At 39.5% G+C, this 14,935-nt stretch overlaps 1 protein-coding gene across 1 annotated transcript in view; it reads left to right on the top strand.

Moving 5' to 3' along the window:
- The first annotated feature begins 1,006 nt into the window (after window positions 1-1,006).
- MYOZ2 (myozenin 2) overlaps window positions 1,007-14,935 on the top strand; it is a 16,569-nt gene continuing 2,640 nt past the window's right edge. Inside the window, exons 1-5 of the mRNA XM_010145252.1 lie at window positions 1,007-1,157; window positions 1,779-1,882; window positions 6,703-6,872; window positions 8,449-8,578; window positions 10,284-10,467. Coding sequence (XP_010143554.1) covers window positions 1,807-1,882; window positions 6,703-6,872; window positions 8,449-8,578; window positions 10,284-10,467 — 560 coding nt within the window. The 5' untranslated portion in view covers window positions 1,007-1,157; window positions 1,779-1,806. The remainder of the gene's footprint in view (window positions 1,158-1,778; window positions 1,883-6,702; window positions 6,873-8,448; window positions 8,579-10,283; window positions 10,468-14,935) is intronic.

Below are 14,935 nucleotides of genomic sequence, written 5' to 3'. Positions count from 1 at the left end.
AAACAGTGCAGTATTTTTTCTGGAGAGGCAGACTTTCAGAACATTGCATTGGGCACGTACGTTATATCCATCTCAGAGTGCTTCTTGCTTTAAAAGTCATGCACATAGTGTTGGTGTATTTTATTACTCTCCAGATTCCATTTACAGTCAGAATTCCTTTCTCCTGTCATAGCAGGATCCAAGCAATTTTTTGATCAATCCTCCAAATCAAACAAGACCATAGTCCGTAAGAAAAAGAAACGTCCTTGAACAAACCCAAATACAATACAAAACTTCACCTTCCTTTTACTGCCCCGTAATTCAACTAACTGCGTTTGGACAGGAGGGTAGGGGGGGAACGTTTCCTTCTGCCAGTGTTTCTTTCTGTCCAAAGTTAGTTGCTGTCATGAAATACCCGTGCCCTATGTATCGCACGTTTCTTAGATAAACTGATACAACAGTATCCTGGAATGCTGAATGTTACTCAGCTTCAAATTACTGCAGGTTCCTGTTCCTAATGCACAAAGAAAATGAAAAGATTTTGAACAACAGCTCTTGAGGTGCGCACTCGCTGAGCAATTACTCCCTACCACATACAATACTGAAAAAGATCTCCTTTTTCAGAACAGCCTTTGCATATCAGCCATCTGCCACTGCCTTTAGCCATCAGCTACTACTGAAGCATGGTTTCATCTTTCACTAAAGGATTAGTCCATGCCATTCTCATCTGATACAGTCTTGCCCATCCATATATTTAACACCTTATTTTTAAATGTCTCTTTCCTGGTTATAACACAAAGATTATTATTCTCAGAGGTGATGAGGAGATGATCTGTATGAGTATGAGGAGAGCGTTCCATTAAATCTTCCAATAAGCTCTGAAAGGAATATAAACTCTCTTTGTTGCGGGTGCAGTTGAACCTTTTCTGTTCTTTCGCCAGGAAGATATGAGTGGCTGGAGTGTTTGATTCTATATATAACTAGTTGATGTCAGCTGGATGCCAGTCCCTTTGAAGAGGATCAGCCCCCAGTTTGTCTCGGCACTAGGTACCATGCAGATCCAAGCACAAGGGTAGGAACCATCCTGGACCAGGCAGGTCATCCCTAATACATTACTAACTCCTGAAGCTTCAACTAAAGGGTTGAGATCGCTTTTTTCTGCACAACAAAGCAGTAGGGTAAGTGTATTGTTTCCTGAAATATTTTGACATTGTCTGTCCTACAAAATGTCATGTAAAGGACATTTATGTAACCTCTTGACTCTGCAATTAGAAGATGTTTGGTTTTTTACTTAGTCAGAAAGGCACTTTCTTTAAAGATGCCAGAGCATCTTATGTAGTTCCTCAAACTCTTTATTAGATTGAGAAAAGTCAAACTGTAACATTTCTGAAATCATAAACAAAGATTAGTTCCTCAAACTCTTTATTAGATTGAGAAATGTCAAACTGTAACATTTCTGAAATCATAAACCAAGACGTAATTAAAATATTAGTTATGAATTTACATCTTTAGTGTGTAGATGTGAGAAGGCCTAAACTGCTGACACCGATTTTGTTACAGAATTTATATAGCCTACTCAAAGTCCATTCCTCCGAATCTTCTATCCATCAAAACATGTCTTAGCATCCACCTGCAGTCATGAACTGCCAGTGCATTTTGCACAATTAAAAGCACAGTATTTCTAAATCTGAAATAACAAACTTCACTATTTGGTCATTCTAAACAGGTTATTAGAAGTTAAAGTTAGCTGAATAGTGCAAGCTGGCTCAACAATGTAAAAATGTGTTGTTCTTTTTCAGCGAGGAAAAATCGTATCAGAAAATCACAATGTTATCACATTCTGCCATGGTCAAAGAGAGGAAACAACAAGCATCAGCCATTATGGATGAAATACACAGAAATGGTATAGCGCTGAACCCAGCTTACTGTATATGCAATGTCCTCTAGCCCTTTTTTAATTGCAGAGTTTAACTCTCTTACGGCTTTGTCTCTGGGTGTTTTGCCATAAATAATCTTGTGGGAGTATCATGCTGCCTATGGTAACTAATCCTTTTGTAGTTGCCTCTTTTCATTTGGAAGCTATTTTCAGATGAACAACTGCTGTGGAGGAATGAAGTAATCTAACAGCTGATGTACATTCTGCCAGGATAGCCTTTCGGAATATTATTTGGGGTTAATAACATGACTTCATTCCGTTTTAAAAGGCTGTGATCTAAGAAACATGCTCTTCTGTATCCTCTCTTTTTGCTTTGTTTCACGCTGCTTTTTTATATGAATGATAAAAAAATTTGAAACAAATGTTTACACCTCTGTTCCTTCCTCTCAAACTTTATCTTTGTAACTAACAAATTTTACTGGCATCTGGCAGTTCTCTCTCATGCACAGCCACCAATTAACCTCATAGGGAGAAATTGTACTTCCCTGTTGCAGACACTTATGAGACGGTAGTTTGATTTTCTAAAACAGGTTCTTAAAATTACGCTTCTAGAGTGACATCTTAAGAAGCAATTAACTGAGTTGGGAATACAAATCTGCTTGGCTTTCATTAGGTATGTGCTAGATGCTTTTGGACATCTTTCTAACCCTCTTCCTGAAGCCTTTTTTACCATCTGCGTAAAAGATAAATTTTTTTACAACTGATAAGCACCCCACAAGCCTCACTGAAAAAGCAGGGAGCTCCATTAATACTTAGAATTTATGAAAATTATACCAATCACATAGGATAAAACACTGAACATTAAATTCCAGTATGGAAAATCTGTCCTGCAGGCTTTTGCTCCAAAGGGTTTGGGGATGGTTTCTGCACTCATTCACTGACCATCGTGATTGCAGGAAGAACAGGACAAAAGATGTAAGATTTTTAGAGAAGGGGGCTATGAGTTTCTGTGCCTGGTCCTAGTCCTTCTGATATTTTTATATTTTTTTTCTGTAATTTCTGTTCCTAAGCAAATACTTCTTTCCATTCTCCACTGAACACACACATAAGCCTGAAAGCCCGTCTGCCAGTCTTACAGATTTCATTACAACTCCTTTGGTTTTTTGGTATTGTAATTCCAAGTACTACATAAGCCTGAAATAGCCTGTAAGATCTTCAGGGCAAAAAACTCCAACTGTCTTTCATATGTTTGTTTGGAACCAGGCATTCCACATGGGAAATGTTGCTACTATTCATAGCAATACTTATAAATCTACAATACAGTCCTTGAAATCACTGCCGTTACTGGATAATCTGTGCTGATGTTTGGCATTTGCCTCACATAATCTGTCCCTTTTTATTATTCATGTATTATCAGATCTGCTGTCTAGTTTAGGCTCATACACATAGATCTGACAGCTTATCCTACAAGATATGCTGTGATATGTGGCCACTGAAGGCAATACTAACTCTTTAAGTGTACATCCTACTTTTGCATCTTCTGTGAATGCCTGGGATCTTTAAATGTTATAGAAAAGTATGAAATTTCATGAAAATGGTGTGGTAAGACTTTGAAACTTATAACTGCACAAGCTCAGTGAAACTAGTTAAGAAACAAAGGATAACCAAAGCTGTAATCACACGAAGTACATGCTAGTTCTTTAGGACCAAATCTGAACAATTCCTAGAAAAATCAAGGAGAAATCTCGTTTTTAAACGGCTAAATTAATCTCTGTTCATTTTTGACATTTTATTTTTCCCCAAATTGTTAATTCAACAAGCTTAATCTGAGGTCTGGAAGGTGAACAGCTGTCTGTCTGGGTTTCGCATTGCTATTAGTAATGATGGTCCCATACCTGGTAATTACGTAAAAATTAAATGTACTGTTCCAGCCAGTCTCACAGGCCTATAAAACTCTCCACTGCTAACAGAGGTAAACAGCAACAGAAGGCTCTGTAACACCAGCCCAGGGAGCGTAGCTACTGCATTTTTATTTCAGCCCCTTTTTATTATAATGCTTTCAGGTAAACCTTGAATCTCAAATTCCCTGTTAAAAGATACTCATGGAGGAAACAGTTATTGATGAGATATAAAATCAGCCAAGTCCTTACCAGTGTCTCAAAGATTACCAGTGTCTGGACAAGACAGGTAATGACTCAAAATCCACGTCTCCTGATGGCTGGTGGGACGTTAGTGTTTTAGCAAAGTTTGACGTGTCATAAAACGCTGCAGGAATAGACACTAACTGTCAACCCTCTTATGGTCTCAGAGGAGAGACTGTAGTAGTCAACCAGCGTGTGGATACAGTGACCTCCCCAACCCCATGGTTTTTCACTGGCAGGCTTGGACTAATCATAACATTTCTACGAGCATGTATGTAAACACGTATGTGTTTGGAGTTCATCAGATTAGCCTTCAGTTACGCTCAAATCTTATGTCCAGTTCTATACTATTTCTTAAGCACATTCTTCAGTATCTACATGATTATCTTTCATGACAGAGTTAAAAAATCTTATTTCTGATACTACAACAAACCTAGTATATGATATTCATCATGATATTCATATTAAAATTTATAATCCAGATTAAGGAATTTAGAAGATTGTAAACTGAAGGATTAAGAGAGGATTAGGCAGTGAATGCAGGAGGAATTGTATACTTAAATGCAGTCTTTTATGATTTTAAGCACAGGACAGGAAGGACTTGGCAAGAACAAATTAAGAAATGAAGCTAAAAGGTTAAGATTAGGATTAAACTATGAATTAAACTTCCTGTATTAATTTGTGATGTCCATTTATGACCTCTTTCTATCATCCAGGAGGACATTTAGAGGATGATTTCTCATGCTTTGTCATCTTTCCTGCACTGACACTGAAACAATCCCTAGACACATCCTAAAACTAGACAGATGATTAGATTTTAGTTGGCAAGGGATTCAAATGAACTTCACACTTAAGTTTTTGGGATGCTGCCTGGGTACACATCTATGGCTTACAAAGTACCTTGGAGCCTTCAGTCAACATTAACAAGAACAGTACGCATGTAAGGGAACAGCAAGGCCCAAAATAGATAACATCCAGTGTGTCCCAGAAGAACACTGAGTGGTTTGGACAGAGGTCTGCAGTCACCTTGGCACCCCAGTCTCTGAGTATGTACATACTACCCACTCTGTGTGCAAAGAAGAAAATCATTTTCTATGTGAAAATGTTGCTGATTTGAGGAGTAACTGCTTACTAAAATAAAACCATCCAACATTCCACACCCCGGTAGCAATCTGACAAAATGATAAAATCAAAATATGACATATAGGTCTAAATTTCAGGCCACAGGCCAATAACCAGTGCACTTAACCACAGAGCCAAAACCCCACCACTATCTGTCACTGATACGGCTACATTGGGCAAGCTGAGTCATTTTCTTCCATGTTAAGAACTCTGTTTAGTCGTTACCTCTTAAATAACAGGAGGTTGTTAGGATTCTTTGCGCATACTATTTTTAAGGCAGGAGTGCATGCTTCAGCTCCGCACACAGTTCGCTTGCTTTTGCTCTATTGCAAACATTCGATTGAAATCAGTAAGAACAGAAGTGGATCAAGAGTGATGCACTCTAGGGACCACAAACTTGTTTGATTTCCTACATGGCTGTTAAGGGTCGAGGGACCGACAACAGCTTCAGCTAAATATTTAATACATCTCTCTCAATTAATCTTTCCTATATGGCAGCAAATCACAGTTTTTCCAGCACAAAGTTACTAGGAGGCAGGCATACGCCACGTTGAACAGGCCATTAGATAAAACGAAACTATGCTTAGGCAATATTAACTTTGACATTAGGAACTTTCTGCAGTTAATCAATTTATAAGGTTTAAGCTTTATCTGTAGGTTGAGTACATCATCTGAGAGAGATGAACAGCTTGCTCATTGCCACTAGCATCCCAGATTCCACAACACTAACATGAACATGACCAGAAGGGATTCTGATATTCAGGGTTCTCCATTTACAGTCCAAATTGATCTCCCTGTCCCCTACTTATGCCTTTTCATTTTCAAATCCCCTGGGAGGACACTAAAGACAAGGAATTCTTCCCAAGCAGTGAGAAAAAGTAATACTGCATCTAGCAATTCTGTTTCCTCTTAGAGAGAATTAAAATGTTCTCAATGTATCAGTTCCTAGAAGCACGTTGTAATTCTTTGTTAGGGCTCTCATTTTCAACACCTTGACCTGTATTTTGAAAGCTTCTTTCGAAAAAGTTTAAAATTACTATGTAATAGAGACTTTCTAATGGTAACTTTTCTTAAAGTACAAAACATGCCCTGGATTTCAAAAGAAATCAGAATGTTAAGGAATCATTGAAAAGAAAATGTTTATAAGCAGCAAGAAACTGGTAGGAATGTTTAAAAGGGGTTACCTGCTCATCTATGTGACACCGGAAGTTAACAGAAGGTTTGATGTGGGAGCTCTGGGGTCAGATGGAATTTTGTTCCTGGCTTCAGCAGAAGCCAGTTGCCTCTACTCTGCTATTAAGATGGTGTGTAGGACATTACAGACTTGCTTTTGGCAACAGCTGAATGCCATTCAGCTGAAGTAGATCTGGAGCTTGAGGTGCTTAGCACCTTTGGGAAAAACAGGTTTGTGGTGATGGATACTCTGCTCCAAAACTTTGGAAGAATGATTAATCTCACTAACACCATATGAAGCTGTGCTACGGGTTAGATACGTATTAACGTGTCATTGGATTTCAGCTGTAGTGTCTGCAATATCAAGCATTTAAGGAAAGCAGAGTTATGTATTTATCCATTGTATTGCAGTCTCACCCAGCTTAGACCTTGGAAAAAAGGTCAGCACTCCCAGAGATATCATGGTAGAGGAACTATCAACACTCAGCAACAGAGGTGCAAGACTCTTCAAGAGACGTCAGCGGAGATCTGACAAATACACATATGAAAATTACCATTATGTAGCAAACAAGCCAAGAAATGTGAGTATTTTGTAATACCTTATCGAGGAAACACCGTGAGATTAGCTTGGGTTCCTTTGGTGCTCGTGATGCACATTGTGCATGATTTCTTTGTAGTTTCACAGAATCACAGAATCATTTTGGATGGGAGAGACCTTTAAGATCATCCAGTCCAACCATTAACACAGCACTGCCAGGTCACCTCTCAACCTCACCACATCTACACGTCTTTTAAATCCCTCCAGGGATGGGGACTCCACCACTGCTCTGGGCAGCCTGCTCCAAGGCTTCACAACGCCTTCTGTAAACAAATTTTTCCTAATATCCATTAGGATATGCACCATAAATGGCGGAAGTTGATGCCATTACCTCTTTTCCTATCGCTTGTTACTTGGGAGAACAGTGACCCCAGACTCACTACAACCTCCTTTCGGATAGTTGTGGAGTGTGATAAGGTCTCCCCTGAGGCTCTTTTTCTCCATGCTTAACCCCAGTTCCCTCAGCCGCTCCTCATGAGACTTGTGCTCTAGGCCCTTCACCAGCTTTGTTGCCCTTCTCTGGACACACTCCAGCACCTCAGTGTCCTTCTTGTAGTGAGGGGTCAAAACTGAACAAGTTCCCCTCTAGTTTACTTCTTCCCACAAAGACAGATAGTGTACACATGACACTGGCACATGAAAAAAAATGATGCCTCTTTGGTTTCTGTTCCCTTCCTTTAAATGCCTATTCAGCCACCACCGGTGTTTGTCTTCAGCATCTTTATAATTCCGCCTGCCAAAAGTAATCTTTCTAACATACTTCAGAAAACATTCTGCCTTGATCTTTTTTTTGGTTCAAGTTTAAACAAGTATTATTTGTTTGCTTTCCTACTTTAAGAAACTCTCACCCTCAAACAGTCTATATTTAAATTGCTTTTAGCCTATGTGTCATAGCTAAAATAAGATACTGACTTCTCACAAGACTCTAATTCTATATTTATGCAACAATGATGAAGGCTTTGGGTGTTTCCTTAGAACTGATGACCCGACAGGAGGGTGGAAAATAACAGCATATCATGAATCTCCAGAAAGTGACCTGCACTGAAGTTGTTATTTCTATCACAAATAGAGGAAAAGAAAACCCCAAACAAAAGCAATTCAACAAATGCAGTGAATTTTCAACCAACATGGAAAGAGATGCTTTGAAGAATTAGCGCTTTGAAACTCAAATGGCTCAAACTTGCCAGATTTCTAGAACCTTTGGGTAGCAATTGTACTCTGTCTGGCACATAACAGCATTCACACACTTGTAAGACAGACCTTTAAAATTGTCATGGGCTATCATTCTTAGCACTGGAAAATTATTCATTTTCGCTTATGTAGCCAATGTAAGAAAGAGTTATGAAACTGTTTTATCTTCTAGCATATAGTTGGAAAATCCTGGGGAGTGCTACCTAGCACACAGGGTCCCGAAGGGCAGGACAGTGTGCCTTCCGATGGGCCAGCCTAGGTCTCAGATCTGGGCTGCAGGTTGGGCTATCACCCCGTCCCTCCACAGAGAACCACAGAGGGGGGTTGGGCCTGTGCTGTCAATGACACTTATTTCTCTTTGAATGCAGCGTGGAGAGCCCATCCAGAGCGTTAGAATGGACGGCGTCAGCATGGAAGGAATTCCCCAGCATGCCCCAATGACACCTCCTAATACACCTGATCCCCGGAGCCCCCCACATCCCGACAACATTGCCCCAGGTAATATATGACTTTACAGGCATTAAATACATTTAGTTCTCATTTCACAGCACAGGAAGGAACTCTTTATAAAACAGTATCTCCAATGAGAATTTGTTAACAGACTTACTATTAGAAACGGATCAGTTTGAGCCAGATAATTTATCAGAATCTCACACAGAAATGTAAAGGGGTGGTCTTCAGCCATTTTTGTTCATTTTTAAAGACTTCATATGTCCTTTGTACTACTTCTCTCTAAACTGAAAACATACATTAATATTAAAAGAGACTGCTCCTACATATACCAGTCTTATAAACACTGAGAAACAGATCCTCAGATTTAAAGCAGGATAAACATACTGATTTTTCTTTGCCAAGCCTTTATTTCTAACAAGCAACACGCACCTCAACATTCTTGAAGTTATCCACTGTAGTTTACTTACCTGTAAATGTACATCTGAAGTCACTGTAAGTTTTGCTGGAAACTGTCACAGAGGAGAAATTTAAAAAGGAATTTGCCTCTGCCTGCATAAACTGATCTTTTTTAAGTCCTGAACTGTGAGGGTACTGTTGTCTTTATTTAAAGCAGCAAGCTACAACACAGCCTTATTTTGTATTCTTTCAAGACTAGAGAAGGCTAATTTGTTGTAATTCATTTATTCAGTGATATAGCCCTTCTTCCTGTTTATGAATTATCCATGAGCCGACTGTGGTTTTTACAAATCCATTCTTTGTTCAGAATTACTCAATGCATGTTCTGTGCAGACCTTTTCTAGTCTATGTAAACTAGGTCAGTGCTACACGGTTAGTGACTGCTATGACTCTGTGCACCCATTGGTCAAATACACCGCAAACAGAGGTAATTTCCATTGCTACGACGTGATAGATATCCTCAAGCCTCTCTTTATGCAAAAAAGGTCTGTCAAAAGGAGTAGATATTAAACCACAGGGTTGGTGTTAAGCTTACAGAAGGAAAAAGCATTAATTTAATGAGCTAGATGTAGTGGGGGAGGCAAAGGGTAGAATAAGTTACCCTTGTTTTTCAAGTAAATAGTGTAACTTACATAATTGGTTAATCTCTTGCTGGTTTTAATTCTTCAAATCGTACATTAAGGTCTGGCTTTCTCCCCTCCCCATAATTATTTCTGCCATATTGTACTTGGCTTTAGAAGAATCACTCTGAACATGGAATTTATTTATTTAGTAAAATTCTGATCAGAGCCTGATCCTCATATGATTATGCAGGGAAAAGAACACAAAAGAACATTTTAAAGCATCTAAGGCAGAGGCAAAGACAAAAACTCCACTATAATGGCTGTGTTCCTAACTCCTTTTAATACTTTTGGAAAATTTCACCCCAAAACTATAGATTTATCTTAGTTTTAAACAGCATACTGTTTTAAAACCTTCTTGTTAATTCAGCCCAAGGGCTGTGTAGCTATAGTCTGGTTTTAAACAAATGCTTATAATGACAGAAATAAATTTATATAAAGCTAAACCTGAGTTCAAAAAAGGATGGTATACTTGAGAGCAGTTATCCAATAGGCTACAAATTCCCCCTGCCACCTTCCTGTTTCAGCTCTGACCAGGTGACTTGATCCAATCGTACTCTTTACCTAACCACAAAATGGTGGTGACATGTTGATTCCTAGTTACACAGGATGAGGGTACGGAAGCAGAAAACACAGAGTGTTATTATAATGGTTTTGCCCTGATTGCCTTGCAGGATATTCTGGACCACTGAAAGAAATTCCTCCTGAAAAGTTCAACACTACTTCTGTGCCAAAGTATTACCAGTCTCCCTGGATAGAAGCCATTAGGGATGATCCAGAGCTGCTGGAAGCTTTATATCCTAAACTTTTTAAACCTGAAGCAAAGCCAGAACTGCCTGACTACAGGAGCTTTAACAGGTAATTCTGAACGGACGCTGAATTTTACAGTGCAGACAAAAATTACCATGAAATGAAATGTTTCCACCAGCTGTAAAACAATTTCCCACCTGTGTTTGCAAGTCCAGGCGTAGACATGAACACACAAACAGATTACAAGTGGTAAACAAGAGCATTAAGGAGGAAACTAGATTCTCCCTAAAGTATGGACTCCAAATTAAATTGTAGAACCAGGAATGTAAGATGAAATGTTGAACTATATTGAAAGTTTTGAAACGCACTCTTACTTATGTCTTTTGCCTTCATTTACACCATTCACACTGTCTTATTATTTGTTTTATTTATTGAAGTTATGGACAGTTTTTTTCTAAACAACCCCTGCTGAGTTCCAGACAGCTGAGCCAAACCAAAATCCTTCCTCAAAACACCAGACTTGAAGATCTACTGAAAACCAAAATGGCTCATGGCAATATAAACTTAGAAAAAAAACACCACAACATGACTTGTGTTGCTGCCGTTGAGGTGGAGCTCAACTATGAGTGCAAGGACTGAAAATTTACACAATTCGAACCGGCACTGCAGACACTATACTGATTTCCTAACCGCGATATCCAATCCCCATGTTAATAATTAAGTCTGTGTGGCACACTCTTCTCAGCAGACAGAACAGCAAATACCAGTCAGAGAGATGTGCCACAGCTGCTGACACTGGAACAGTAACAGCACAGTTTATGTACTGTGGTTATTGTAACCGAAAAAACAAAATAAAACAAAAAAATGCCAAAGATACATAGATACAGAATACAGACAGATTCAGTTCTCCATCCCACAAGAGAGAATCCGAGGCCAGCATGTGAGCCGTTACTGTGAAAGACAGGGTCAGACAGGGCACAGAGGCCCTGTTAATAGGGATATGCAACTTGAGATGGCATCTGATGGCTTCTTCGTGGATTTTTAGCTGCTCTGTGGTCCCCTACTCTGCTAGTTGTCCTCTTTACAACACGAACTGTTTGGATTTCTTTCTATTGAGATTTTCTCTACGTATGACATGTCTCACCACAGTCCAAATTTCTTGAAGCATATGGGCATTCATATAAGGGAAAGGTCAATATTCTCCCTTGTAACTGACATAAAAACCTAAACCACAGCACATAAATCCAGACCCAGACCGTGAAATTGGTAAATTCAAAACATAAAGCATACAGATATAATCCACCACAACTCTCCTCCTCACGGAAAAAAAATTCACATCCAGAAGAAAATAAAAGGATACCTGGTGGACCTAGAAAAGCTGTTACACACGGTACACTCAGATTTGTGTTTTCTAGCAAGAAAACAAATTGAGAACTTGTGAAATTTAAATTCAAGATATTAGCCTCTTGGAGAGGATTTTACAGCCATGACTTAGGTGCCTACTCTCCTAAAAATGCACAGAAGAGTGGGGTTCAAAACAGACAGCACACAGCGTGCCAAGCTAACAAACAGAAAACATCACAAAGGCGGCCAAATGTGACTTAAATTTCTCTTTGCTAAGGCCATCAGTTCCTAATTCTATCTGCCTCTCTTCAAGGTCAGGGCTAGATTAAGATCCTCCTTTCCAAAAACAGAGCAGAGGTCACACGTATCCTTTTAAAATTTAGATAGACAACAAGGTTAATTTCTTCGGAAAGAGCATTTTCCTAGGATGTGGCCAGATTGGATTTATTTCTACAGGAATGTCAAACCCTGAGGAGAGGTGTAACCACCTGGTTTCAGGCTCTTCCATGGGAGAGGTGGGAACCCTGCTCACTTCTCTTATTAAGACCTGTGCCATAATACAGAAAATAATAAACCTCTTTGGGCTAGAGGGAGTAAACATCTATCTCCAGCTGAACAATCAAGAAATTCACTCGCAAACGGAGAAACCTGTGCCTGCTTCTGATTTCTCTGATCTTTCAGTGCACTTTCGTTAATTACTCCTTACAGTAAATGAAACAAACAGATTTAGGAGCAGAAAACAGGACCTACACTTCTCTGCTATTAGTTGTGTGGCCTGATGTCTAGGCTAAGGGTTCCACTCTGTCTAATCAAAGTAATTTTTTTCCCTGAGTAGCATTTTTGCTGGAATACTGTACATGAGCAGTGAGGTCCACTCTTACGAACAGATGCTCTCAGACTGAAGAGAATTCAAATCTCTTGTAGGACAGCTCCAGTCACAGACATACTATTATTTTAACCAGGGAGTCAACACTAACAGCAGTGATTGGGAGCAAAAACGCCTCAATGTGCTCTTTTGCTCAAAGCTTGCTGCAGTAACACATTGGGAGTTTTCAAGCATTGACATTTAGGCAAAAGATCATTAACTAGAGAATCAAAGACAAGCTTTGTTGTAAGGTAGGTGCAGCTGAGAGATAAAGGCAGATCTGAGCATTTGTATAAGGACAACATTAAGCATCTCAGGAATTTAGTAGCCTATGGGCTTTGCACAGAAGATGAAATATCCCTTTGGACTTCTGTGTCTGGATCCTACTAGGTCATTCTGCGCATCTAGGTCACAGCATCCTTGACTTCTTTCATTGCAGTCTTGGAGAGAAAGCAAATGATACTGTATTAAACAATTAAAGTGTGACATAATGGCACAATTTTGTTATCACTGACAGTATCCATCAAGGTTTTCTATCACGCTTCATCATTCCATTAAGCGCCATTATGTTTCTTCTCCTGCAAAACACGGGTACAGTCATCATTAGTCAGGAGGGGGTGTGGTTAGGTGTGATGCGTAGGACTCGTACAGGAAAAGGGCCTGAGATTATTCCCAGTTCATTCAGTGGTATCTGTTAAAATGGCACTCATAGCTCACAGGCCAGATTCAGGTTCCTTCCAGTTTTTCTTGTTTCACAACAAACTAAAAGCAATACAACTTTAGCAGCTAGGGACGTCTGGTTTGTTGGAACAGACACACATACACAGCTTAAAAGCATATTCAGCACTAAGCAGCGTTGAGACTTATTTTTCTAATGCCAGCAATGAAGAGATGACTGGATTGTGTAGCAGTGCAATTTTTATAAGAGTAGCAAAATCAGAACAAAGGAATTCATAGAGGTATTACTTGGGATCTAGCACGCGTTTTATGCTTCAGGGATCTTGCAGCGCTGGCAGGTCAATGAGGGAAGAAGTGGTGGCAGCAAGTGTCAGGCACACTTGCCTTCTGAGGCAGGGCTTTCTATGAGACAGCGAGGAATGGTTTAAAGCACATTGCACTAGTCAGGGTGCATGATCAGAGAAACTGGGTTCTGAGGATCTCTGAAGAGACCAGCCAGACCAGGACACCCTTCCTCCTCCTGGACGAAAACAAATCTGTGCTAGCAGAGAAATGCTGCACAGCAGAGCCATGCCATCTGATTTCTCTCGGAGATTAATTCCTGTTAGGTTAAAGAACTATTTACTGGTGAAAATTTTTCTTGCCTCTTCTACCAGTGTGGAATCATCTAGTAATCATCTGTGGGAAAGACAGCATGAATCTACATTTGTTGAGGAATTTGTAATACTAGTTAAATTAGTACCTTTATTCCATCTGCTTTCTTGGAGCTGGATAAAATGCCAAAGGTAAAATTATGAGTAACATACTAAGCACTACATCTTACTCACATAAGACAAGCAAGTCTGACTAGTTCTGCCTCTCTTACAGATAAATTCTTGCTCACCTTTCTCAATTCTCAAAGACAGTGTTTCAAAACCACTACAGGAATCCAGTCCGTCTGGACTGGGCTCTCTTTTTATTGATTAATGGATTCTGTATTCGACTGAACAAATGCTGACATCCAGATCCTCAGAGGAATTTTGGGTGCTGACTTGAAGTGATGTGAGATTAGTGGTAGCTGGGTGCTTAGCCTGTGCCTTAGCACCTAAATACCACCATGAAATTGGCATTAGCTCTTGCACTAAGCTACAACGAAGCATTTTGCTGGATCGGGTTCTTTGCTTCCACGTCTCCTTTTTGCACATAATTAGCAATAAGCAGAATGTTCTAAGACTTTCCCAAATAATCCACTCCAAGCAGTCTCCTATGTTGAGACAATAAGAAAGACTGCAGAAATGAAAAAAAAAAAAAAGCAGCCCTGCTAAACCAACAGCTAAAAATAAACATTGCTGTGCTTGCTATTGTTAAATCATGCATCTACTTTTTAGGAATATGCAAAGTGAATATTAAACAATCTCTTACACTTCCTTGTGCCACTTCCTATGGCTCTGAACCAGCATTTCCACCCTTATTAAGAGCAGCGACTGCTGGAATTTTTTAGACATGGGTTTTAGACTTCTATACAATGAATCAGACCTCAAGTGATACAGTTGATGTGCACACAGCACACGTCATTACAATACGATGTTGTCTGACAAGCTATTGCTCACAAAAATGCACTGCTGCTGTAAAGGAAAATTAACATGTATTAGCCAATTACTGTACTCTCCTTCGGGTCAATCATCATGTGCTTCTGCCTAGTGTGCAGGA

This window comes from Buceros rhinoceros, unplaced genomic scaffold, assembly GCF_000710305.1.
Source record: "Buceros rhinoceros silvestris isolate BGI_N320 unplaced genomic scaffold, ASM71030v1 scaffold1231, whole genome shotgun sequence".
NCBI lineage: Eukaryota > Metazoa > Chordata > Aves > Bucerotiformes > Bucerotidae > Buceros > Buceros rhinoceros.
The sequence above is the reverse complement of the archived record's forward strand: the minus strand, read 5'-3'. Positions and strand labels throughout refer to the sequence as shown.